General features: G+C 44.7%; 1 protein-coding gene across 1 annotated transcript in view; it reads right to left on the bottom strand.

Moving 5' to 3' along the window:
• LOC130267183 (A disintegrin and metalloproteinase with thrombospondin motifs 2-like) overlaps positions 1-25,896 on the bottom strand; it is a 761,535-nt gene that overhangs the window by 36,304 nt on the left and 699,335 nt on the right. Inside the window, 1 exon segment of the mRNA XM_056516542.1 lies at positions 25,031-25,120. Within this exon segment, the coding sequence (XP_056372517.1) occupies positions 25,031-25,120 (90 nt within the window).

Genomic DNA, 25,896 nt, shown 5'->3' on the forward strand with positions numbered 1-25,896 from the left:
TTAATCATAAATAGAGAAAGCAAAACAATTTGTCAGCTTTTGCCCAATTTAACAACCTATCGTACCTAGAAATTTCCCTGTACACATTTCTACATACTCAATAAAATAAAGAAAGAGCTGTTCTTACGAGGAATGCAGGTACTACTGCAAGAGGTATCTAAGAGAGACAACCATGACAACTTCTACCACATGTTAACAAAACAATTATATACTCTGCTGCAACATTAAAAGTGCAACACCAACAAGGGCAAGGCTATGCAAATCGAGCAAGTAGCAGGTGTGGATAAGATCTGCAAATGTTAACCTAGCTCCAATCTGTGGCTGTGGCAGGGGCTTCATTACTAGAAAAGCCAGATCAAAAGAATTTTCTTTCAGTCACATTAAACCTCAGAAAAAGGATCAAGTCAGTACAGTATCATTGTGTAATGGCTCCTGTTTGTCCATTTGGCAGTTATTGCTTGGCACAAACTGAGATAGGCAGAATCTTTGAATTGAAAGACCTTGATTCATCAATTTTGCAGATCGCTTTGTATAGACCAAAAGGTCAGCATTGTTCAACATAGTATGTCCCAGTGGCTGGGAGACCAACAACAAACTGAAATGACAGAAAGAGTTGCACCAAGGCAAACCTCTACATGGACGGATTGACATATTAGAGGAATGGTACGCAGTGATCCATTCTGTACTGCAAGTAAAATTAGATGTCACATACCGAGCCTAGGGCATCAAGCAATGTCTACACAAACCATCATAAGGCCACTGCTCTCAAAGGCTATCATGGTGCAGAGCAAGAAAGCCATGTAGGCAGGAATGGAGGTCTATCGTCCTTAGTGAGGAGTCCTGCTTCTGTCTCTGATGTGATGATAGCTAGAGCTTGGTCTGTAGACCACATGGGCAATGCCATACAGAGGCCTTTATGAGGAAACTTCACACCTGTCCTACTTCTGGACATTAGGGCGAAGGTTGGCATTATGTATGGTAGCTGGATCCCTCTAGTCTTCTTTCCAGGTACACTAACAGCTCAGGATTAAATTGCTCATGCTCTTCTGTGCAGTCTGCATGGCCACAACCCACCACAATGGCTTGCAGGGTCTCTGGACTTATCTCCCATCGAGCACATCCCAGACATCAGTAGATGGCAATTGCAAAGTTGATGAGTTGTCTTCCCAACTGCTATTGGTGTGGTACAACATTGCTCAGATAATCATTATTTATAAATAACCTCATCGATAACATGCCAAGGCATGAAAGTATTTGTATTTCTGCGCATGGTACACTTACTCGATAGAGATTAAATCAAAACGTTTTCAATATTTTGAATAAATTCTTATCATTTGCATATCATTAACATGTCTATTGATCCTATGATTTATATAATTTCCTTCTTGGTGTTGCAATTTCAATGTTGAGTAGTGTAAAATAAAAATAGATATAAAAATTTAAATTGCACTTCACTTCTATTCTGACAGATTGAAGTTACAGAGAGATTCTGAACTATCAGATGTATTTTGGACTATATATATATATATATATATATATATATATATATATATATATATATCCATCCACTACTATTTGCAGGTAGAGAAGATGTTTTATGTATTCATATAACTATACAGTTGAGGCCTGATAGATGTTTGATGGGTTTTGGGGCATTTACAGTTTATAAAGAAGGGTTCACCCGTTAGGTAGGGCTAAGAGTGAGGCAGTTGGCTCCGGAAGGCTGAACTCTAGTAACAGCCATAGAAAGTAATGGACACATTTGATAACAACATCCTTATGTTATACTGTTGCAATGTAGCAGAATCAAATTTATACACCTGCTTCCCTAGTAATAGCACTTGACTATTGGGAAGGTCTCAGCAGCAAGACTCCTTGCAATTAGTGAATTACTATAAACCTCCAATATGCAAGGTTTTATACTAACAAACAACCCTTTATATGTAAAACAGTCCATTTTTGACATCACATAAAAAAAGGAAAAATGAATTTATGCATAAAACAATGTATCATTTTCAAGTACGCTTTGCTGACACTAAATTTGTGTCACTATTAAGGCAATATTACAACATTTAACTTTTTGGATTAAACAAAAACATGCTGTATAAACTGAGGTATTCTTGTTTCATAACCTTGCAAAGTATTTTTACTGTATATCTTATGCCCTTTAATATGTTCATCACATACCATGTGTTAGTAGAAGCAAGATAACATAAAATATTGCCCCCCTTCCTTCCAACATAAATTAGCAAGCATTATTAAGTAAATGGGAAAAACTACCCAAACATGTGTGAACTATATTTGTATATTCTATTGGTGCTGCTTATAATGAATGATATTATAAATATTTTTTTAATTATAATTTTTTAAACTAACAGACATTTCTTAGAAAAAAGTTCACTCATTTCAGCCTCCATTTTGGTCAATAGGTTTACAAAAAGGGCTTGTTCCCATTGTGGGCATATGCTGAATGTTCACTTTGAGCAGGTACTGACATGTGCCATCTTATAGACTGCAATGCAGTCTGGCAGAATTCTGACCACGGAATAAGCATTCATTCTTTGGGCGAATGTCCACTCTGCCGGCAGATTTGCGCTTTGGTGATTTAGCAGTGGCTACAGTGCAGCAGGATCCCATTGAAAACAATGCAAGCAGAATGGCACTGGTGAAATATTCGCAGTGTGAACGAGCCCTAAGGGAAAGATGGACCTTTTTCTGTGTTATGGTAAACATACAGACCAAAATGAATTCCAAATACTCAAAATATTATGGGTGAACACATTCTTATGAAAAGGGACTGGTAAGTACGTTTGCATGAATTTTGCTAATCTAATATGCAGCTATGAGTGGTGTTTCCCATTTAGCCCAATTTATTGAAAGCTATGCAATAGCACAGATTAAAAGACAGAGTTTAGTTTGAAGTGTTTTTTGCTCAAATCACTGAACAATTTTGAAGTCCAAAGTGCAGAAAAATGTCATTTTCATCACTGTAAAGTCTACAAACACAAAGCACACAAGGTGGCAGTTTTCTTCTCATTGAAGTATAACAGTTGCTAAATATATGATTTAAAGATTCAAAAATAATATGGATTATAATGCAACATAGCAAATTGTTTTACATTTCATAATACACCTGTAGGTAATACTGATAATCTGTATGAGTACATAAGCTTGATACAGGAACTTTTTACCAAATTATTATATATTATTACGGCTCTGTTCATATTTGTGTTGTGATCCATTTAGCAAATCCATTATGATCTATTGTCTTACACTACTAATTTATCATTGGTCTTCCAAATGTCTTTTCGTATACAGCATAGATTACAGCAGCCTGATTTGTAAAATGTGAAGCAGGAACTTCCAGTCTTCCACTGCTCCCTACAGGTACGCTGCTTCTGAGATAACGTGTTGAAGCATGTAGGACCTGCCCACTCAATCACTGGCTAAGACTGGATATCACAGTAGCCAGAGACTGCAGTGACGGGCTGTGCAGACAGGTCGTGCTCCAACGCATCGTCTCGAAAGGTAGCAACAAGCTGCGAGCAATAGGGAATCTAGAGTTACTGGCCCGGGCGCTCTGGGGAACAGGGTAGGTTATTGCATCATGTTAAAAAAAATAATAATAATGGAATCCTGGAATATCACTTTAAATTAAATAAAAGAGAAAACTGAGCCAGAGAAGGTAATTTATGGTCTCCTTTTGAATATGGGGTTCAGTTTTTACCTTCATTATGTATTAAAAAAAACCTGTAAAAAAAGAGTTTATGAGAGATACAGATGGCAGCTAGGTTTAATAGATTAATAAATGAGATGGAAGGACTGGAAATATTGGACTTATTCGGGTTAGAGAAAAGACAATTTACAGGTAATAAGTATGTGAGGACATTACAAAAAACTAGCATATGATATACACATTTCAAAACTCTGTAAGGGTGCGTTCACACATGCGTATTTTCTATTGCAGACTTTGCTGTCCATTAAAGTCAATGGGCAGCAACATCTGCAGAAGCAAATCTGCAATAGAAAATACACACATTTGAATGCTCCCTTACGGAGTTTTGAAAGGTGTAAATCATATGCCAGTTTTTTGTAATGTCCTCACATATTTATCACCTTTAAATTGACTTTTCTCTATTCTGAATAAATCCAATATTCCCAGTCCTTCTGTCTCATTTATTAATCTATTAAACCTAGATAGGGGTATGTTCACACTGAGGAATTGGAGAGAAATTTACTCAAGTAATTCTGCTTGCAGATTACGCTCCAATTTATCCTTAACCCGTCCCGTCCCTCACGAGTGGAAAACGGGTTAAACCTGGTTGGCGATCAGCTGCTCCAAGCCTGATGTGCAGGTTAGAGCAGCAGAGCACTGATAACACTGATCAATGCTATGCTATGGCATAGCATTGCACAGTATATGTAATCAGAAGATTGCATGGTATAGCCCCCTATGAGGGCAAAATTATTATTTTATAATTTAGTGTAAAAAAAAAAAGTGAATACAAATGAATTAACCCCTTCCCTATTAAAATAATGTAATAAAATATAAACATTATCATATGTGGTACTGCCGCATGGGTAATTGTCCGAACTATTAAAATATTAGGTTAGCTAACCCGCACGGTCGATGGCGCACACGTAAAAAAATACCAAAGTCCAAAGTTATGCATTTTTGGTCACTTCTTATACCATAAAAACTAATAAAAAGCGATCAAAAGCCCCATCAAAACAAAAATGGTATGGATAAAATCTACAGACCACGGTGCAAAAAATATCAGATATTTCCGTATGTGGAAAAATAAAAAAGTTATTGGGGTCAAAAGATGACAATTTTAAAACATACTCATTTTGGTGCATGTAGTAATAATTTTTTTAAAGTAGTAAAATAAAATAAAACCTACATAAATTGTGTATCCTTGCGACCATATGGACCTACAGAATAAAGATAAGGTGTAATTTTTACCAAAAATTGCACTGTGTAGAAACAGAATCCCCCAAAATTGACAAAATGATTTTTTTCAACTTCACCCCACAAATATATATTTTTGGGTTTTGCAGTAGGTTTTGTAATTAAATGATTGATATCACTACAAAGTACAATTGGTGGCGCAAAAAACAAGCCCTTTTATGGGTCTGTAGGTGCAAAATTGAAAGTGTTATGATTTTTAGAAAGGGGGGAGGAAAAAACAAAAGTGCAAAAACGAAAATTGGCCTGGTCCTTAAAGGGGTACTGCAGTGTTACATAGTTAGTACGGTCGAAAAAAGACATACGTCCATCAAGTTCAACCAGTGGAAAACTTTTTTTTAAAATGAATTATAAAGTTAACCAGATTTGTAAATGACTTCTATAAAAAAAAAAATCTTAATCCATTTAGTACTTTTTAGCAGCTGTATGCTACAGAGGATATTCTTTACTTTTCAAATTTATTTTTTGTGTTGTCCACAGTGCTCTCTACTGACACTCTTTTTTATTATAAAAATACAAAACAATTCCAAAAATGAAAACACAAAACATGCTTAACCAGCTTTACAGAAATGTTAAATAAAACAAAACCCTGCCTGACCGGCCAGCCCAGCTTTAATTAATTCTAAAATATACCAAACTATACCTATACACCTAAGCAAACTATGAAATTCACACTCACACACACAATAAAAAAAATAAAAATAAAATAAAAAAAATTAGCTCAACTTGGCTAATTAAATGAAATAAACCAACATAAAATTCAGCACCACCTGGCTACAACTCAAAATCATCCATACTTGGGGGAAGAAAAGAAAAAAATAATAAAAAATTTGTACATACAAATACACACTATACTATAATAATAATACTACATAATAACAGCTGGTCCGACTGCCCTTTTCTTATGGCTAATGCTACATAATATATAACAAAATACATAACACAAAATGCATAACACAATATACCAACAAATAATATAAAACAATATGCCGTATTTATTGGGGTATACCACGCACCGGCCTATAACACGCACCCTCATTTTACCAAGGATATTTGGGTAAAAAAAGTTTTTTACCCAAATATCCTTGGTAAAGTGAGGGTGCGTGTGTGTGCATGCGTATACCCCGATACACTGTTTCTGCCCCGCAGAAGCCCCCAGGAAAGGCAGGGGGAGAGAGGCCGTCGCTGCCCGCTTCTCTCCCCCTGCCTTTCCTGGGGTCTAGAGCCCTGCTGCCGCTTCTCTCCCCCTGCTATCGGCGCCGCTGCCCCTTCTCTTCCCCTGACTATTGGTGCTGCTGCCCCATTGCCGATAGCCAGGGGGAGAGAAGCGGCTCCGGCAATGGGGCAGCCAATAGCCAGGGGAAGAGAAGGGGCACCCATTTCCGGCGCCGCTGCCCCGTTTCCTTCCCCATCCCCGGTTGTATAATTACTTGTTGCCGGGGTCGGGTCCGCGCTGCTTCTGGCCTCCGGTGTGGCTTCCCCCACGGCACTGATAGTCAGGGGGTGAGAAGGTGCAGCGGCGCCGATAGCAGGGGGAGAGAAGCGGCGGCAGCAGGGCTCTAGACCCCAGGACAGGCAGGGGCAGAGAAGCCGACAGGTCTCTGCACCTGCAAAAGCCGCTGCAGTTCATTGATTTAAAGCGCCCGCTTTAAATCATTGAACTGCAGCGGCTTATCGCCGTATAACACGCATATAGACTTTAGGCTAAAAATTTTAGCCTAAAAAATGCGTGTTATATGCCAATAAATACGGTACATAACACAGTATACATACAAATATAATAAATGTGCCTCACAAAACTACATACAAAAACCCTAAAATAAATCCTACACTTAAACTGTGCCCTCTCCCACACCCCCCTCCTGTACATGGGTCAGTCCATAACCGTTCGTACAGTTCTTAAGTCCAGTCCTTAACTGACCCATGTCAGGTCCCCTAAGAAACAAAACCCCACCACCCACAAATCTACCCTCCCCACCTAGCACTCCAACCAACCAACTAAATACAACCTTATATACAAGACCACAACCCAATTTAGGCCCAAGTTCAGTGCCTGTAAGCCCTTCATACCATATCAGCTGAAAACAAAACAAAAAGCTATGGTGCACATGCAACAGCCCACCACAAGGGAGAAGGATGGCAGATCTGATACACTGAAGAAATTTTAACTCTTTCCCTAACTCCCCCTACTATTCTCCCTAATTCTATCCCTTCATTAAAACTGACCCTACTATCACCCTATCCCTGTATGCCTGTCCCTAACTAAAATAAAGGTACCCTACCAATAAGGTCTAGTACCTAGAGCACATGAAAAGAAAACCCTCTCCATAGGAGAGATGCCCTACTGGTACCAAGACTGCCATAGTCCAAAGACCTGATCTTCCCGAGGTCACCGGTTCCTACAGACCTCCACCTCGGAGAGGACTTTCTGTTGGGTGGACACTAAACACTGTGCATTCCACGTGTGATACTTAACCACTAAGCTGACTAAAAATAAAGTGCCCTGATCTCGGCCACCGAGGGTCCTGAATGCCCCATAAGCCCACTCCAGATAGGTAAGGCCAGCAAGTTGACTCTAGCCGATGGAAGCGCCCACCCAGTTGTAGACCCCTACGTTAAAGGGACAATGAAGCAGGAAGTGGTCCATGCTTTCTAGCGTGTCCACACACTCTTCTCGGGGACACCCCCGGTCATCAGAGTTCCTGTACTTCAGGTTGTTCCTTACACCTAGCTTCCCCTGAAAGAAGCCAGGCCAAGTCCCAAAACTTCTGGGGGATCCTTTTCATGTTTAAAAGATACAACCCCACCCTCAGATCCCGACCTGGGCAGTCCCTGAGCGCCAGAGGCTTCTGGAAGTGGGTCAACAGAACCCGTTTGTCAAGGAACTGCCTTGACTGGGTCCTGATCTCCCACACTCCCAGACCCCACCGACGTATAGCCTTCAGAGTCGGGGTAGCATAAGCTGGAAGATATCCATGGGGCGTATGGAGGTCCTCCACTTGCCCTCCTCTCTCCCTTTCCTGGAAGAAAGGCCGAAACCACTCCCTGCAGGAGAGTACCCACGGAGGAGCCCTCTCCTTCCAGAGGTTCGAGATGTTAGCTTTCAAGAAGGTGTTGGTTAAGAACACCACAGGGTTCTTAGCCTCCTCGTGCGGTATGTAACCTCCCTCTTAACTAGGTTCAACCTGTTCCCCCATAACAGTTGGTACAACAGGCTGTAAACCCTAGTGTAGTAAGCCTCTGGCAAGATACATATGCTGCCCAGATAAACAAGGGGAGCAGGTACGATTTGATCAGGTGTACCCTTTCCCTGAGGGTCATAGACCAACCCTTCCACTGGTTCACCCTCCAAGTGGCATCCTGGAGCTTACCGTCCCAGTTTTTGGTGGGATAATCATCCTGGCCGAATGTGATGCCCAGAATTTTTGCTGAGTCTTGGGGCCCTGGGAGGGTGTATGGGAGATCAAACGTGGGATCTCCCCCTCCCAACGAGAGACTTTCACACTTATCTTGGTTAATCTTGGACCCGGATGCCTCCGAGTAGTGGTCCACCTCCGAAATCACCACATCGACCTCCTCCCTCGAAGAGACGAAAATAGTGACATCATCAGCGTACGCCACCACTCTCTGGGTGACATCCAGCTCCGCCAGACTCATCCCGACTCCTGCCAACGGCCCACAATCTACCCTCCGGACGAAGGGATCAATCGCGAACACGTATAAAAGCGGGCTCAAAGGACAACCCTGTCGGACTCTGGACCCCACCTCAAAAGAGCGGCCAGACCACCCATTCACCAGCGGGAAACTCTCTGCCCCTGCATATAAGATCTTAAGCCAATTTACAAGAGTACACGGTAAGCCATATCTCAGGAGGACGGACCAGAGGTACTCGTGGTTCACCCGATCAAATGCTTTGGCCTGATCCAAGGACAGTAAGTACCCCTTCCAGAGACCCGCACTACTCCGCTCCACTGTCTCCCTGACACTGAGGACAGCACTTAAGGTGCTTCGGCCTGGAACAGAGCAGTGCTGAGCCCCCGAAAGGAGTCGGGGTGCAAACTTCACCAACCGATTAAACAGTATCTTGGCCAGAAGCTTCCTGTCCGTATTGAGAAGAGCTATGGGCCTCCAATTCTCAATCTGGCTAGGATCTTTACCTTTTGAGAGAAGAATCAGGGCTGACCTCCTCATTGACTTTGGCAGAGTGCCCGAGGAGAGACACTCATTGAATACCTTGGTCAAGAGGGGAGCTAAAGACTCCTTAAAGGTCTTATACCACTCGGATGTTAAGCCATCCGGACCTGGCGACTTCTTGGGGGCGAGCCCCTCGATCGCCAGTCTCACTTCCTCTTCCCTGATATCTTCTGCCAAAACATCAAGATAGTGGTCTACCCCTGGCTCAGGAATGGTTTCAGCCAGGAAAGCCTACATCCTGTCTCGATCTAGATCCTTCCTCCCCAAGAGGTGCAAGTAGAAGGATCTGAATACCTCCAGGATCCCTGATCTGGACCGATTCAGGGATCCCGTACTATCAACCAGTCCTGAGACTACTTTACTACTCACTGACATCTTGCAGTTCCTGTAAGGGTCGGGCGAGCGGTACTTCCTGTAATCCCTCTCAAAAAGCAAAGATGCGTGCCTATTGTACTGACACCTCATCAGCAAGGACTTCACTCTGGAGATATCATCACGACTACCTCCAGTCGAGACAAGAAGCTCGAGTTTCCTCCTCAGACCCTGATACAAGCGATACCTGTTCAGGGACCTGAGGCTCGAGAGCTGGCGGAAGAACCCCGCAACCCGCTTCTTGAATATCTCCCACCACTCTGACTTACTACTACAAAGGCCCAGTAAAGGTACCGGACTCTGAAGAAAATCCTCAAAGGACTGTCTTATCTCCGCTTCCTCCAGGAGGGACGAATTCAGCTTCCAATAACCTTTACCCATCCGAGGGGTCTCTGAAACATTCAAGGAAAACAAAATCATACAGTGATCGGAGAACTCCGCCTCAACCACGGACACTGCGGAAGAGACGGCTTCCTCCTTCAAATAAAACCTGTCTATCCTAGACCTGCTGCTGCTACCTCGATGATAGGTGAAATCCGCAAGGCCTGAGGGGCTCCGGATATGGGCGTCCTATAGGCGAGCTTCCCTAACTATATTATTAAGGGCCACACTATCGCAATCCAGCGGACCATTGGTGCCTCTCCTCTCTTGGGACCTCGTGACATTATTGAAGTCCCCTCCAAAGATCACCTGCCGGCTTGTAAAAAGGAAGGGCTTATTCCTCATAAAAAGATTTTACGGCCCAGCTTAGTTTGTGGGGCATGGATGTTTACTAGCCGGAGCTCTTGTCCCTTCATGAGGACATCTAAGATTAGGCACCTCCCCATTTCTAACTCAATAACCCATCTGCATTCAACGGAGCGGTAAAAACGACCGCCACCCCACAATACGGCTCAGCCGCAAGAGACCAGTCGGAGGGCCCGCGCCTTCACTCTCTTCTGGCTTTCACCAGAGAGGCTAGATCTGACAACCTGGTCTTCTGTAAAAAGAAAATATCGGCTTCAACACGGCCGAGAAAATCGAAGGCTGCGAATCTAGCCGTATCAGACTTTATACTGGCACAATTAATAGATGCCAGCGTCAGTGGGGTGAGTGCCGCCATCATGGGTGATTGAGTTAGACGGCCACACCTTTACTTCTGCTTCCCCTTCTTTTTCGCCCCCTCATCCTCTGAAGAAGAGGAAAAGGCAGGACCACTTTTGGATCTTTTCTTAGACTCAGATTGGTCCATGTGGTCCCCATCTCCGTCCAGCCCCAGTCTAGCCCTGCCCTCCAAGGAAGGTGCCTCCGCAGGACAGGGCCCAGTTCCCCCCAGAGGCTCTCTCCCCCTAGGCACCCCGCCCTCACCTTCCCCCTCCAAGGAGGGGGAGGATATGGTATAGAGGACGAGGTACCGATTTGACAGGTCAATCAGAGGGGGGGCAGTCAGGCTTCCGTTTTGGACCTGATCCGTAGTACAAGGCTTAACAGAGGGCTCCAACCTCTTCTTTCTCCCTTTCCTTTTGCCCTTGTCTTTCTTTTTTGGCCTTTCCCCACTCTCCTCATCCACACTTTCATAGTGGGAGGAATTGGAAGGGTCGGCCATATTGCCTTCCTCTCTGCGCAGCCTCCTGATCTCCTCATCCAGCACGTTCTCCCCCAGGGCTTCAGTGGTTACAGGGCCAGCTTCAAGAGCAGGGGCCGGAGCTAACCCAGTCACCTGGGCACTCTCCAGCTCCCTACTCCTCCTACGATTTTCCTCCTGCCTTAGTTTGGCAGGGCCCTTTTTCCTCGTCACTAGCCCTGTTATGCCCCCATCCCTGCTTGTACCCTCCCCAGCCGGGGCAACTGCACAGCTCTCCCCGGCTGGAGCGGCCGCAGCATGGGCGAAGGCGCTCGGACAACGGCTGAAAGGGTGCCCGAGGACACCACACAGGTGGCACCGGATCTGTCTGCAGGATGTGGCCAGATGACCCACCCCACCACACAAAGCACAAACCTGTACAGTACAGGCTGTGCTAAAATGGGTGGGGCTACCACACCTGTGACAGACCTTAAGCTGCCCCTGGTAAAAGACCTGGATCCTGTCACATCCAAGGAAGGCAGCTGACGGAATGTGGGCAACTGTACTACCTGAACGCTTGAGTTTAAAGGAAAACGTCCAGGCCCCGGACCAGATCCCATGCTCATCTAGATTTTTCTTGGGCATGTCCATCACATCCCCATACCGTCCCAGCCAGGTCATGATGTCATAGCAGGAGAGTGACTCGTTACAAGTCAAAACGGTCACTTTCTTGACTGAGTTCTGACGGGAAATAGCCTTTACGGCAAAATCCCGCCAGCCGGGCTCATTCTTCGCCACTTCGTAGTTCGACCAGAAAAGTTCGAGACCCTCCGGTCGAACAAAACGGACATCAAATTCGGGCGAACCGTAGGGGTGAATCAGGGCAAAGATGTTGTTCGCCCTGAATTCCATCTGGAGGAGGAGCTCAACCACTTAAGCGCGAGGCGGGCACACATCCTTGCCCCTCCAAATCAGACGGACCACGTTCCTACGGTTATTGTCCTGCCCGGGTGTTGGGAGGGACCAGACCACCTCCCTATTCTGCTCTCGGAATGCCCCCAAACCGTGCCTCTCTATCCAGAAAGACAGGTCGACCTCACCCCTTTCCCCTACCTGGATTGACCTGTCGCCCCTACGTAGAGCCTCCAGGAGGTGCTGCTGCAAGTGACCCCCGGGCCGGATGGAGAGGGGGACCCCCCGGCAGCGACATGAGCATAGCTCCTAGGAGCAGTCACTACCGGGGGGGGGGGGGTAGCCGAACCAGACCCAGACTCAGACCCAGGACCACCATTCACACCACTACACCCACCAACATCCACACCACAATTCTTATCATCCATACCAGACTTTGTATTCATACCACTACTACTCCCACCATCATTCACTCCACTAACACTCCCACATGCACTCTTCTCATTCACAACACTACCACACCCAACATCCTCACATCCTACACTCGCATCCTGCCTCACGTATCCTGGGCTGGCTGGGACTTGTAGTACTGCCGGTTTTAACAGAGATTTTTTTTTTTGCTGGCTTAGCTGTTGCTGGGGTTGACACTAATGGCTCCTCCTCCATGGCAATGTTACTGCCTGAGCCTGGGGCTGCCCCTCCAAGCGCACCCCAGCTCCTCCCACAACGCCATCACCATGTCTGCCCGACTGCCCGGGCTCTGCAGCTGGCACTGGCGCTCGGACACTCTCCCCCCTCACAGGAGAGTTCCCCACAGCACCCACAGAACGACCGTTTTCCGCTCCCAACGCCTGTGCTCTGCAGCGCCGGTAATGTCCACGGCACTCGGGGGACCGCCCCCCAAGCACACAGACATATCACTTATCTGAACGCAGAGGAAGGCTTTGCCGAAACGCGTCCTGTTTACCCGCATACAATAAATACGAATTGGCTTGCAACTTGGTGAGTGCCGGGACTTTTTGTTCTATATATCACTTATCTGGACACTCCCCCCTCACAGGGAAGTGCCCCGCAGTGCCAGCAACACCCGGGGAACCGCTCCCCGAGAAAACAGTAGCATAGCTTGCCCCTGGTGCCTGGACACGCCCCCCACCACCCTGGGGCGGTCCTGCAGCACCAGGGCTGCCCACCTTAAGCCCAATAGGACTTGCTGGCTCTATAGCATCCTCTGCCATCTTGGACGCCATGCTGTACCCCCCTTTCTGGCCCCACCACAGAAATGGGGACTGGCAGTTTGGGGAGCCCAGCAGTCTGAACCAACTTTACAGCTGGCTCAGACTGCTGGAAAGGACGAAACACATAAGTCACAGTCTCCTTAACCATCTGCCTTTTCTTTACCAGATCATCTTTACCGAGATCCTCACCAAAGGCAAAATCATCCATACGGGTAGGGGACTCCTGCTGTATAAAGGCTTGCAGCAAACCTCCACTGGCCAGCTCCTCCTCACTGCTCTCCTCTGTCTCCCCATCACTGGAGGGTAGCGCCACCTTGGCGGGCTCAGGGTAGCTATCTTGGGGGGGCTGGGGGTCACACACACTAGGGGTGGCATCCATTTCACTTCCCACAGCCGACTCTCCGCCATCTTCCTCCCCTCCTTCCTCCTCCTCCTCACTGCTCTCCTGAGGGCAGCCTGCACCATATTTCCTTTCTTTAAATCTCTCCTCAATCAGTTTTTCTTTTAGGAATCCTGCCCCCTCAGAGATTTTTCTTTTTGCCTCCTCCACCTCCGCCACCTCTATCTTCAGAGCCCGCACCTGGGCAGTGAACTTCTGCCTCTTACCTGTAGGGCCCTGGTCAGCCTGGTAGCGGGCAAATCTCAGGTCCTCTCTCAGGCTCCTCAGCTTCCTGCCCAGCTCTTCGTACTTCGCCATCTTGGCTTGTATCCTTGAGTCATAGGTCGCCAATGACTCCCTTGGTCCCTGTGCCCCCCATTGCTGGGGTTCCGGGGTAGTAGAAGGACCGCTGGTCTTTGCTGTTGCCTTACGTCCCTCTGATCCGGTCGGGGGAGGGGGCACCATATTTCTGCGGGCCCTGCTGGAACGCCTCACCCCGACCTTGGAACCGGCTTTAGATACTATCTTCCCCCCCTCTCGCCAGCCGGGAACGAGAGGAAGAAGCCCGAGACTCCCTTGGCTCCATGCAGGAAAGCTCTCCCCAGGGGCCTGCCACACCCCTGGGAAGGCAGATGAAAAACGCTGCTTCTCTCTGTGTGGAAGTCTGGAGCTCAAAGGAGACACCGACAACTTCACACACTGAAACTGCTGTGTTCACAGGATGTACTCTCTGCTGACACCTCTGTCCGTGTCAGGAACTGTCCAGAGCAGCATAGGTTTGCTATGGGGATTTCCTCTTGCTCTGGACAGTTCCTGAAAGGTGTCAGCATAGAGCACTGTGGGCAACACAAAAAATAAGATTTTCCTCTGTAGCAAAAAGCTGCTAAAAAGTACTGAAAAGATTAAGATTTTTTAATAGAAGCAATTTACAAATCTGTTTAACTTTCTGGCACCAGTTCATTTAAAAAAAAAGTTTTCCACCGGAGTACCCCTTTAACCCCTTGGGGACGGAGCCCATTATAACCCTAAGGACGACAGAATTTGACCACTGTCACTTTAAGCATTAATAACTCTGGGATGCTTTTACTTTTCATTCTGATTCCGAGAATGTATTTTCGTGACATATTCTACTTTATGTAAGTGGTAAATTTTTGTGGATACTTGCATCATTTCTTGGTGAAAAATTCCAAAATGTGATGAAAAAATTTAAAATTTTGCATTTTTCTAACTTTGAAGCTCTCTGCTTTCAAATTATATATTGATTCACATATACAATATGTCTACTGTATGTTTGCATCATAAAGTTGACAGGTTTTTACTTTTGGAAGACATCAGAGGGCTTCAAAGTTCAGCAGCAATTTTCTAGTTTTTCTCAAAATTTTCAAAATCAGAATTTTTCAGGGACCAGTTCAGTTTGGAAGTGGATTTGAAGGGCCTTCATATTATAAATACCCCATAAATGACCCCATTATAAAAACTGCACCCCTGAAAGTATTCAAAATGACATTCAGAAAGTTTGTTAACCCTTTAGGTGTTTCACAGGAATAGCAGCAAAGTGAAGGAGAAAAAGGAGATTTTTTTGTACTCAGCATAAAATCTCTTTCTCGTAGCCTTCATTGGGGGACACCGAACTGATGGATATATGCTCTAGCCACTAGAAGGCGCTGACACTAGGGAAAAGAAAAGTCGGCTCCTCCCTGGCAGGATATACCCGCCCACCTGCAGTGAGGTAACCAGTTGTGTCACAAAGCAGTAGGAGAAGTCAAACGAGGAAATACGTCCGAAGGACCCTAGAAGGAGTCCCGGAGAACCCAAGAACCAGAAAAAAGAAGAAGGAATGGGTGGGTGCGGGTGTCCCCCAATGAAGGCTAAGAGATTTTACGGTGAGTAGAAAAAAAATCTCCTTTTCTCGGTCGCTCTTCATTGGGGGACACCAAACTGATGGGACATACCAAAGCAGTCCCCTAGGGTGGGGAAAAACAACCACCAGCGAAAAGAGACAGTCCCAAGACTGAACTCATGTGCCCGCAAGGCCTGCGGACGAGCCGGAGACAGAATGGACCAGGACCAAAGGGAAAGGCCATCCACTGTAGAGAACCAAGGCGGGTTATATAGAGAGACAAGAAGCCACCGGACAAAGGGGAAACAGAAGTCCGCTAACAACTCTCCTGGCAAAAAGACTGCACTAGGCTGATATGGTGGACGGGGAACACTTAAGCCTAGGCAGTAAAATCACTGGAGAAGTACTTCAGCAAAAACACAAAATAGTACTCTGATCCCGCAGCCCTGAAAAAAGGAGTCTGGCAAGCGCGCAAGGTGCAGAAGGAGCACGAAAATGCAATGACTGAGTGGACGAAACCCCCAGGCTCCAGCGGCAACCCTCGCTGCCTGGAGGAGCCACCTTGCACCCCAAGAGGGTCCGGAATCCCGTACACTGAGGTTGGGCAATAAATACAAGATGTGATGAGAGCCATTTCAGACAGTGGCCAGTAGGCCATGAATCACCCTGGACAGGGACCCCGGAAAAGACAGGGAGGGACAGGGAGAGGCTGAACCGACCGGTGCCCCAGCAGTCCCCAAATCGGGACAGAGGTGATCAACCGCCTCGGAACCGGGAACGGATCGCCGAGGACCCTTGGACGCATCCCACCGAGCCAAAGGAAGGTGGCTCTCCTCCTACAAAGTGGACCTAGCATATGTAGGCCCTAAATTTCCCACCCAATATAAAACTTAACGTTTATTGAGCCAAGATTAAAATAACCTCACACATATTGATCCATAGTGCATTGATTGGCATGACACTGCATGCTATAGAAGTGAATTGAAAAAATAGACTGTGGCTGCAGTCCACAGTCTATAGTGTGAGACAATTAAAAATCTAACACATTGCCCGCCCGCCCGACGTTTCGCCACAGGCTGTGGCTTTATCAAGGGCTAAGAGGCAAATGGCGTGCAAACAAGATACATATCGTAAACTTGACCATAACCCACTTCAGGAGTTTAACCAGAAATTACGTACAATTTTACAAGAGGCAAGAATAGACCAATTGATAACAGAAGAAGAATTTAAATATCTCTTTAATCCATCGCCAACAATAGCCACTTTCTACGCCCTTCCCAAGGTGCACAAACGGAGTTCCCCTATCCCTGGCAGACCCATTGTTTCAGGGTGTGACAATATTACACAAAATATCAGTCACTATGTAGATCAGTTCTTGACCCCTTTTGTTTCCTCTCTTCCGTCCTTTATTAAGGATACCAAGGATACTGTGAAGAAATTACAGGAGATCACATTCCCTCCAGGTACTCTTATAGCTAGTTTGGATGTGGAATCTCTCTATACAAACATCCAACATGAACAGGGACTTCATGCTGTACAACATTTTTTAACTACTAAAGGTCTTCAGTACACAGCACACAACAAATTTGTTTTGACCTTATTACGTTTTCTACTTACTCACAATTTTTTCCTTTTTGATAGGCACTTTTATTTTCAGTTGAAGGGCACTGCTATGGGCACTCCTTGTGCACCGAATTATTCTAATTTATTCTTAGGGTGGTGGGAAGACACTCACGTTTTCTCTGACACTTTTCAAGAATTTAATTCTCACATTTTATTTTGGGGTCGTTATATAGATGATATATTGATTTTTTGGGACAGCACTACACAATTATTTCAATCCTTCGTTCAAGCACTTAACACTAATCATATTAATATGCACTTTACTTCTGAAATTCACGATAAATTTCTTCATTTTCTTGACCTCACTATCACTATTGATTCACTTGGTCACATTCACACTTCTATATATCGTAAACCTACGTCAACCAATAGTTTTCTTAATTGGAAGAGTTATCATCCTGTACCATTGAAGAAAGGTATCCCAATCAGTCAATATCTACGAGCCAAAAGGAATTGCTCTGATCCTCTTAAATTTCAAGAAGAATGTGATCTCCTGTATAGACGCTTCACCAATAGAGGTTATCCTAAGAAGGTCCTTCACAAGGCCTTCGCCAGAGCTAGGGCGACTCCGAGATCTGAATTATTACGTGATCACAAATTGGCTAAAGACAATAGTGGCCAAAAGATCATTAGGTGTATCGGAACTTTTGATCAACACAATCAAAAAATCATGAATATACTTAGGAAATATTGGTCTATATTACAGGTGGACAATGACCTTAGGGAGGTGATCTCTACTCACCCTTCCATAACCTATTGTAGAGGACCCAATATTCAAAATCAAATAGTTAGGAGTTTTTATGCAGAGGAGTCTGCATCCAGTTGGTTGAAATCATCAATCCAAGGATCACATCCATGTGGACGGTGCAATTTTTGCAAATTTATGCCACGTACAAAAGAATTCTCTAATCCGATTGATAATCGGAAATATCAAATTAGGGACTTCATCACCTGTCAAACGATGGGGGTAGTGTACCTAGCCACATGCAATTGTCCTAAAATCTATGTAGGAAAGACAGTCCAACAATTGCGTAGGCGTATTTCAAAACACATGAGTACTATTAACACCTATCAAGATACGCCAATTGCTAGGCATATGAGGACTGTACACAATGATGCTCCCTTTGAATTACGTTTCTGTGGCATTACCCAGTGTAAACTGGGTCCGAGACGTGGCAATCTTAACACCAGACTGCTTCAAGAAGAAGCCCGATGGATTTGGAGATTAAAATCCCAAAGCCCAAATGGACTGAATGAAGGCTTCACCTATGCAGCCTTCTTGTAGGACAGGAATCACTTATTACAATTGGTACTATATAGAAGAGCCGTTATAAGCCTTTATTAATCATACTTATGATTAACTTCCGTTGATGATATGAATTAATTATGACTATATCTATGCAGAACAGATGAGTAATTGCTCCCCCCTCTTTTACTATCGATTACACTAATTCAGTGGTATTATGAATAATACTTCCTTGCTTTAATGTTATACCTACGTTGCTAGGTTGGTCGCCCTATATTGCCAGATAGTAACTTATTTAGTGTTCTCGAATTAGTTTAGTACTTGCTATGCAGTCGTTGTTCACATGAGTGGTTATATTGTGTATTACAGCTCTATCACAACAGCCATGTGTGAATCATATGCAAAATCGGCTAAGTGCCGGCGCATATGTCTGTCGCGCAGCCTCCCAGCAGTGGCTGTATATGACTAAGTACTCGCGCACGTTCTTCTGCGCATCCGTACTGCGCATGCGTCTATGTCGGAGGTTCGGGAAGCTATCAGTTAGCGCAGGACCGATGGCGCACATACGTGTACAGCTTCCGGCACCAATGAGGAGTTCAGAAGCTTGATTGGTCTCAGCCGGTTGGTCAAGGATGCTGTCAATCAAACGAATATAGCAAGATGCATCCTGGTCTAAATTTTATTGGCCAGGAAGCGGTCAATCATTAGTCTGCATGTGATTGTAACCAATGAGATGTCATGTTAATACAGGAAGTGACATGTTCTAATGACGTTAGAGACAGGAGGTTATTTAAACCCCTGTAAGGCTTGTTTGCACGCCATTTGCCTCTTAGCCCTTGATAAAGCCACAGCCTGTGGCGAAACGTCGGGCGGGCGGGCAATGTGTTAGATTTTTAATTGTCTCACACTATAGACTGTGGACTGCAGCCACAGTCTATTTTTTCAATTCACTTCTATAGCATGCAGTGTCATGCCAATCAATGCACTATGGATCAATATGTGTGAGGTTATTTTAATCTTGGCTCAATAAACGTTAAGTTTTATATTGGGTGGGAAATTTAGGGTCTTAGTGACCGCTTAGCGGTCAAATGTTAATAATATTGGATTTACCCTCCACTCATAGGTCCCTCTTGTTGCATTAGCATATGTAGGAACACAGACATGGGGACCCCACGACAACAGTGGCGTAACCAAGACTGCAGATACTAAAGAAACCGCAGACATCCAAGGAACCAGCAGGAAGGCAGGTATGCCCCTAACAGCCAACAGTGCAACCCGAGAAGGAGAACAGAGCGACACTGTAGTTGCTGCAAAAGTCCCCGGGACCTACAGACAGAAAGGTTCTAAGAACCCACAAGCAGAAGCTCTGCGGGACTGTACCTGGAAGAGAGACACCGGACTACAGCTGCAGAAGTAGTCAAAAGGGGAAGGTGACGAGGTGGATCAGAGCACTGAGCAGACACAGTCTGGCCATGTCAGGTCCCAGTGGAGAGAGAACCCAGGCTGCAGACAGAGTTAGCAGACATGCAGAGAGGGACCTAGCTAAACAGGTAACCCTGTAAACCAGTATGTGGTGCATTGTATTAGGCACATGGGGCAGCTCGGAGAAACTCGCCTGACAACTACCATGCAGAGGTGAACTACCGTCCACGGGGTGACAACGCATGGTAGATGACCCGAAGGTGGAAAGGCGGGGATGCCAAGAAAACCCTGCCCCCCTGGAGACAGAGAGAGAGAGAGAGGAAAATGGAGGGACCGCAGAATGTATCCCTGACATCCCGTATAGTGTCCTGTGGGACACGCAGGATCAGTCCCAAGTATACCACGCACAGAGGGAGTAACTGCTGTGAGACCGTCGGCAGAAGAAAAATGCAGACAACTGTCTGGCTTGCTGGTATGGGTCCCTATGGGGACAGCGAGTGATCCCATCGGAAACCTCGTACAGTAGAGAGGAACCAGAAGACTAGTTGCAGATACACCAGCCATGGGATGTGTAACAGGTGGTGCAGGAAACCCTGCAACCACTACCTGGCTGACAGGTACAGGTCCATGGAAGACGAAATACTGCAGTAACACCTCGCTCAGTAGTAACCTCGCTCAGTAGTAAGGTACCGGAACTCCATCTGCAGGGACATCAGTCGTTAGATGTATGACAGGCAGTGCAGGTACCAATACAGACCACTGTTTTGCTTACTGGAATGGGTCGATAGAAGACGGCGCCTCACTCAATAGTGAGGAGCCGGTGACACACCAGCCGTTTGATGGAGGACAGGCGGTGTAGAGAACCATGCAGATGTAGGCAACCATGCAGACCACTGCCTGGCTCACTGGCATGGATCCACAGAAAAACAACTATGCATACCATCGGTACTGCACTCAGGGAGGAACCGGAACCATGCGCCGCCATGAGCCCCTCATTCTGCCAGTAGTGCAGGTGCAGTGTCCCTAAACATTTGTTCACCTCTCACCTTGCTCTTGCTAACACAGCCCCCACACATAAGACATCAATAAAGGGCAGAGTCCCTTTTAGGTGGAAGTCCGTCACCCTGAGGGGGGGGAGGGGGTGTAAAATACTCACCTGCCTTCTTATACTCACCCTCAGACGTCTTTAACCAGCTTATGGCCACGCTGCATCATACAAGGCTACAGATAGCGGTGCGAGCAGGGGCAGTGGGGGACCCGGACCCAGGGTACAACCTCCAGGCGCTGCCGTTGGCGGGAAGGGGTTGACGGTGCATACTCTATGTCCCGTGCCCCTTAGCCGCATATGGGGAAACAGGCAGCGCCATGCTCCTGTCGCCCCACCTGAAAAAGGGAAATAAAAAGGAGTAAAGAAATCTAACTAAACAGCCCTTACTAAAAAATAATAAAAAGACCAGGTCTGGAGAGAACCAGACCTGTGTGTCTACCTCCTAGATGACACTAGATAAAACTGGTTACCTCACTGCAGGTGGGCGGGTATATCCTGCCAGGGAGGAGACGAATTTTCTTTTTCCTAGTGTCAGCGCCTCCTAGTGGCAAGAGCATATAACTATCAGTTCGGTGTCCCCCAATGAAGAGCGATAGAGAAATTAAAAATTTAAATTTTTTACACTCGCATGTTCTTGTAGACCCAGTTTTTGAATTTTTACAAGGGGTAACAGGAGCACCCCAAAATTTGTAACCGAATTTCTCTCGAGTAAGGAAATACCTCATATGTGTATGTGAAGTGCTCGGCGAGTGCAGTAGAGTGCTCAGAAGGGAAGGAGCGACAATAGGATTTTGGAAAGGGAGTTTTTCTGAAATGGTTTTTGAGGGGCATGTCACATTTCGGAAGCCCCTATGGTGCCAGAACAGCAAAAAAAAACACATGGCATACTATTTTGGAAACTACACCCCCTCAAGGCACATAACAAGGGGTCCAGTGAGCCTTAACACCCCACAGGTGTTTGACAACTTTTCGTTAAAGTCGGATGTGTAAATGAAAAAAAAAAAATTTTTTCACTAAAGTGCAGTTTTTTCCCCAAATTTACCATTTTTACAAAGGGGTAAAATGCCCCACAAAATGTGTAACCCCATCTCTTCTGAGTATGGAAATACCCCATGTTAGGAACGTAAAATGCTCTGCGGGCGAACTACAATGCTCAGAAGAGAAGAAGTCACTTTTGGCTTTTGGAATGCAAATTTTGCCGAAATGGTTTTTGGGGGCATGTCGCATTTAGGAAGCTCCATGATGCCAGAACAGTAAAAAAAAAAAAAAAAACACTTGGCATCCTATTTTAGAAACTACACCCCTCACAGAATTTAATGAGGGGTGCAGTGAGCATTTACATCCCACTGGCATTTGACAGATCTTTGGAACAGTGGGCTATGCAAATAAAAAATAAAATTTTTCATTTTTACGGACGACTGTTCAAAAAATCTGTCAAACACTTGTGGGGTGTAAAAGGGGTCACAGGTGGAGGGGGTCCACTCTTCTGGCACCATGGGGGCTTTGTAAACACATATCGCCTTCAATTCCAGCCTAATTCTCTCTCAAAAAGCCCACTGGCGCCCCTTCTCTTCTGAGCATTGTAGTTCGCCTGAAGAGCACTTTATATCCACATATGGGGTATTTATATACTCAGAAGAAATGGGGTTACACATTTTGGGGGGCATTTTTCCTATTACCTCTTGTGAAAATGAAAATATTGGGGTAACACCAGCATTTCAGGGGAAAAAACTAATTTTTAATTTTCATGTCCAAATTTTACGAAAATTTATCAAAGACCTGTGGGTTGTTAAGACTCACTTTACCCCTTGTTTCATTCCCTGAGGGGTGAAGTTTCAAAAATGGGGTCACACGTTTTTTTTTTTTTTTTTTTTGCGTTGATGTCAGAACTGTTGTAACTATCAGCCACCCCTGTGCAAATCACCAATTTAGGCCTCAAATGTACATGGTGCTCTCTGATTCCTGAGCCTTGTGCACCCGCAGAGCATTTTGCGTACACATATGGGGTATTTCCGTACTCAGAAGAAATTGCGTTAGAAATTTTGGGGTCTTTTCCTCCTTTTACCTCTTGTGAAAATGAAAAGTATGGGGCAACACCAGCATGTTAGTGTAAAAATTAAAATTTTTTTACACTAACATGCTGGTGTAGCCCCCAACTTTACCTTTTCATAAGGGGTAAAAGGAGAAATATCCCCCCAAAATTTGTACGGAAATACCCCATATATGGCCCTAAACTGTTGTCTTGAAATTCGACAGGGCTCTGAAGTGAGAGAGCGCCATGTGCATTTGAGGCCTAAATAAGGAATTTGCAATAGGTGCAGACCTGGTTACAAGGATGGGGCTGGTCTCCACCAAAACCCTACAGCAGTGTTTCCCAAACAGGGTGCCTCCAGCTGTTGCTAGACTACCAGCCTACCAGGACAGTCTGTGGCTGTCCGGCAATACTGGGAGTTGGAGGCTCCATTTTGGAAACACTGCCGTACGATACATTTTTTTTTTTTTTTATTGGGGGGGATAGTGTAAGGGGGTGTAGATGTAGTGTTTTACCCTTTATTATGTGTTTGTGTAGTTAGTGTAGGGTTTTTAGGGTACATTTAAACCCACATATCTCAGGAACAGGAGGGCATATCAAAAAATTGTAAACATCCTATGATATTCAATGATAGTAAAATCTTATTTTTTGAAATTGGCCACAGGTCCTCTTCTTATGCCCCTTTAGACAACATTGGCTACATCTGGCCAGTGGATTTTAAAGGGATAATTTTATTTTTTAAGTTCTGTTTTGTCTGACTCCAGTGCTCTCTGCTGACACCTCTGTCCATGTCAGGACTGTCCAGAGCAGGATAGGTTTGCTATGAGGATTTGCTCCTGCTCTGGACAGTTCCTGACATGGACAGAGGTGTCAGGGAGCACTGTGGTCAGGCAGAAAAGAAATCTAAAAAGAAAAGAACTTCCTGTGGAGCATACAGCAGTCAGCTGATAACAACTGTGAGGATTAAGATTTTTTAGTAGAAGTCATTTATAAATCTGTTTAACTTTCTGGCAACAATTGATTTGCACAAAATTGTTTTCCACCGGAGTACTACTTTAAGGTTTACTTTAATGGATCTGTGCCTTTTTTCAACCTAATTAATTAGAAAACACAAGTGTGAACACAGCCATAATAAAAGTAAATTACAACATGCACAGGTTACAAAGATGTTCTACTTGATATGAAGGGAGACTTTAAAGAAGTACTCCGGTGAACCAATCTCATGTAAAATCCGCTTGGGGAGAGGGAAAGTAAAAAAAAAAAAAAACTCTCTCTGAATGAGCGGTCATGTGATGTCAGACAAGCGGCACGAACAGAGTTTTTTTCTTTTACTTCTCACCCTCCCAGGTGTATTTTACATGGGAATGATTCACCAGTGTACCGTCTCGAAAGAACCGTCTCGATTTCCTGCCCGGCATCTCGGTTTTCCCGATGACGAGAGTGTGCATGAAGCGTAGGCCAAACCCCCACGAATGCTGTATCTCCAGGTTTTCCATAGAGATGCATGGAGGGAGTGTGCAGACCACCAGTTTGTGCTGTGTCCGACACATTTCATTCATGTGGAGAGTCAAGGTGCCGACCAGAAGGTTGGGAGGGGTCCCAGTGGCCAGACCCCCTGCCATCTGACACTTACCCCCTTATCCCCCCCATATACATTGGATATCCTCAGTGAGAGTTGTGGTCTCACCAAAAGAATGATTTTATATATGTAACAGTATGTCTCTGTATGGCTTTTTTCTTCATTGTGATTTTTAAGATGAACCCTTTAAAGTTTTAAAAACTGGTTATAAACTGTATACAACTATTCTTTGATACTGAGAATAAATACATTTTGTTCTACCGGCACATAATTGAAGTTTATATTGCCTACAGGTGTTTGCCGCAACTCAGGTTCAAGTAAAGGAATTTTCATAAAGTTACATATAAAATATCTAAATATGAAAATTCTTTTGCCACTGTTAAAAGCATGTGATGCACTGCTTCATTGTGTTCTTTGCTGCTAAACAACATTATAAAATGTAATATTAGAAAACGTTTTGTCAGTGCTACAGAACCTAGGAAAAAAGTGTAAACAGAAGACAGAAAGTGCAAGAATTAAATCAAAGCTATGAAACTGTTGCACAGAGTATAAGTAAAAGAGCCAGAGTCCAGAGCAGCGTCTGCATTGAATTCATGCATTTTATGCCACAAGCAGAATTATAAATAGGTCTTTTACTTGAAGATATTTTTTGGTTTGAATAGTCTGTGTCCGGTCTAGAGAGCCACTGGACAATGTAATTCTTCTTTGATGGATCAGAAGTATTTCCTAAAACAAAGAATGATTCCTTGGTTAATAACACTACTTGTATATGTTCTGATTTTAAATGACAGATTTAAACCAGAGATAAATAAGAGAAAACAATCATTCGTTAGCATATATCTAATTATTTAGTAAAGAGAACCTGCCAGACACATTAACCCTAATTATAACTAATAATAGCAAACCTGTCATAGCCATCTATTTTTACAGGAACCATGATGTGAACAGATTGTGAATGAGGCATTGGTTTTCTTGTTTTCCAACTGATTTTTAAGGGTATTATAGGTTTTTGTTAGAGACTAGCATCATGGTTCTGTTCTATTCAGTTTTTTTTTTTTACAACCCAGCTGCCCTATTCTGCTAGGGTTTAAAGGGGTACTCTGCTGGAAAACATTATCTTTTAAATCAACTAGTGCCAGAAAGTTAAACAGATTTGAGGACAGACGAGGCACTGTTTTTGGAAGAAATCAGCTCAGTTTTTCTAATCCTTGAAAACCCCTTTAAAAGACATAGGCTTCTGCAACAAACAGAACCCATTTACTTCTAGGAGGCCCTTACTGAAATCAAAGTGCACTAGTTTGCAACAGCCTGTATACCCCTTATGGATAAGGATTAAAGGGGTTCTCCCCTGTTTGTACTGTTTTTTGTTATTATGTTTGTGTGTTATGTGTGTATAAGTATGTGTTTTTTTTATGTGTGTTATGATGTATATATGTATTTTCTTACCTTTTGTGAAGATCCGTAAGCTGGCCCCTTTTTCTTCCAGCGGCTTGCTGTGTAAC

The sequence above is a fragment of the Hyla sarda genome, chromosome 4 (assembly GCF_029499605.1).
Source record: "Hyla sarda isolate aHylSar1 chromosome 4, aHylSar1.hap1, whole genome shotgun sequence".
Classification (NCBI taxonomy): Eukaryota; Metazoa; Chordata; class Amphibia; order Anura; family Hylidae; genus Hyla; species Hyla sarda.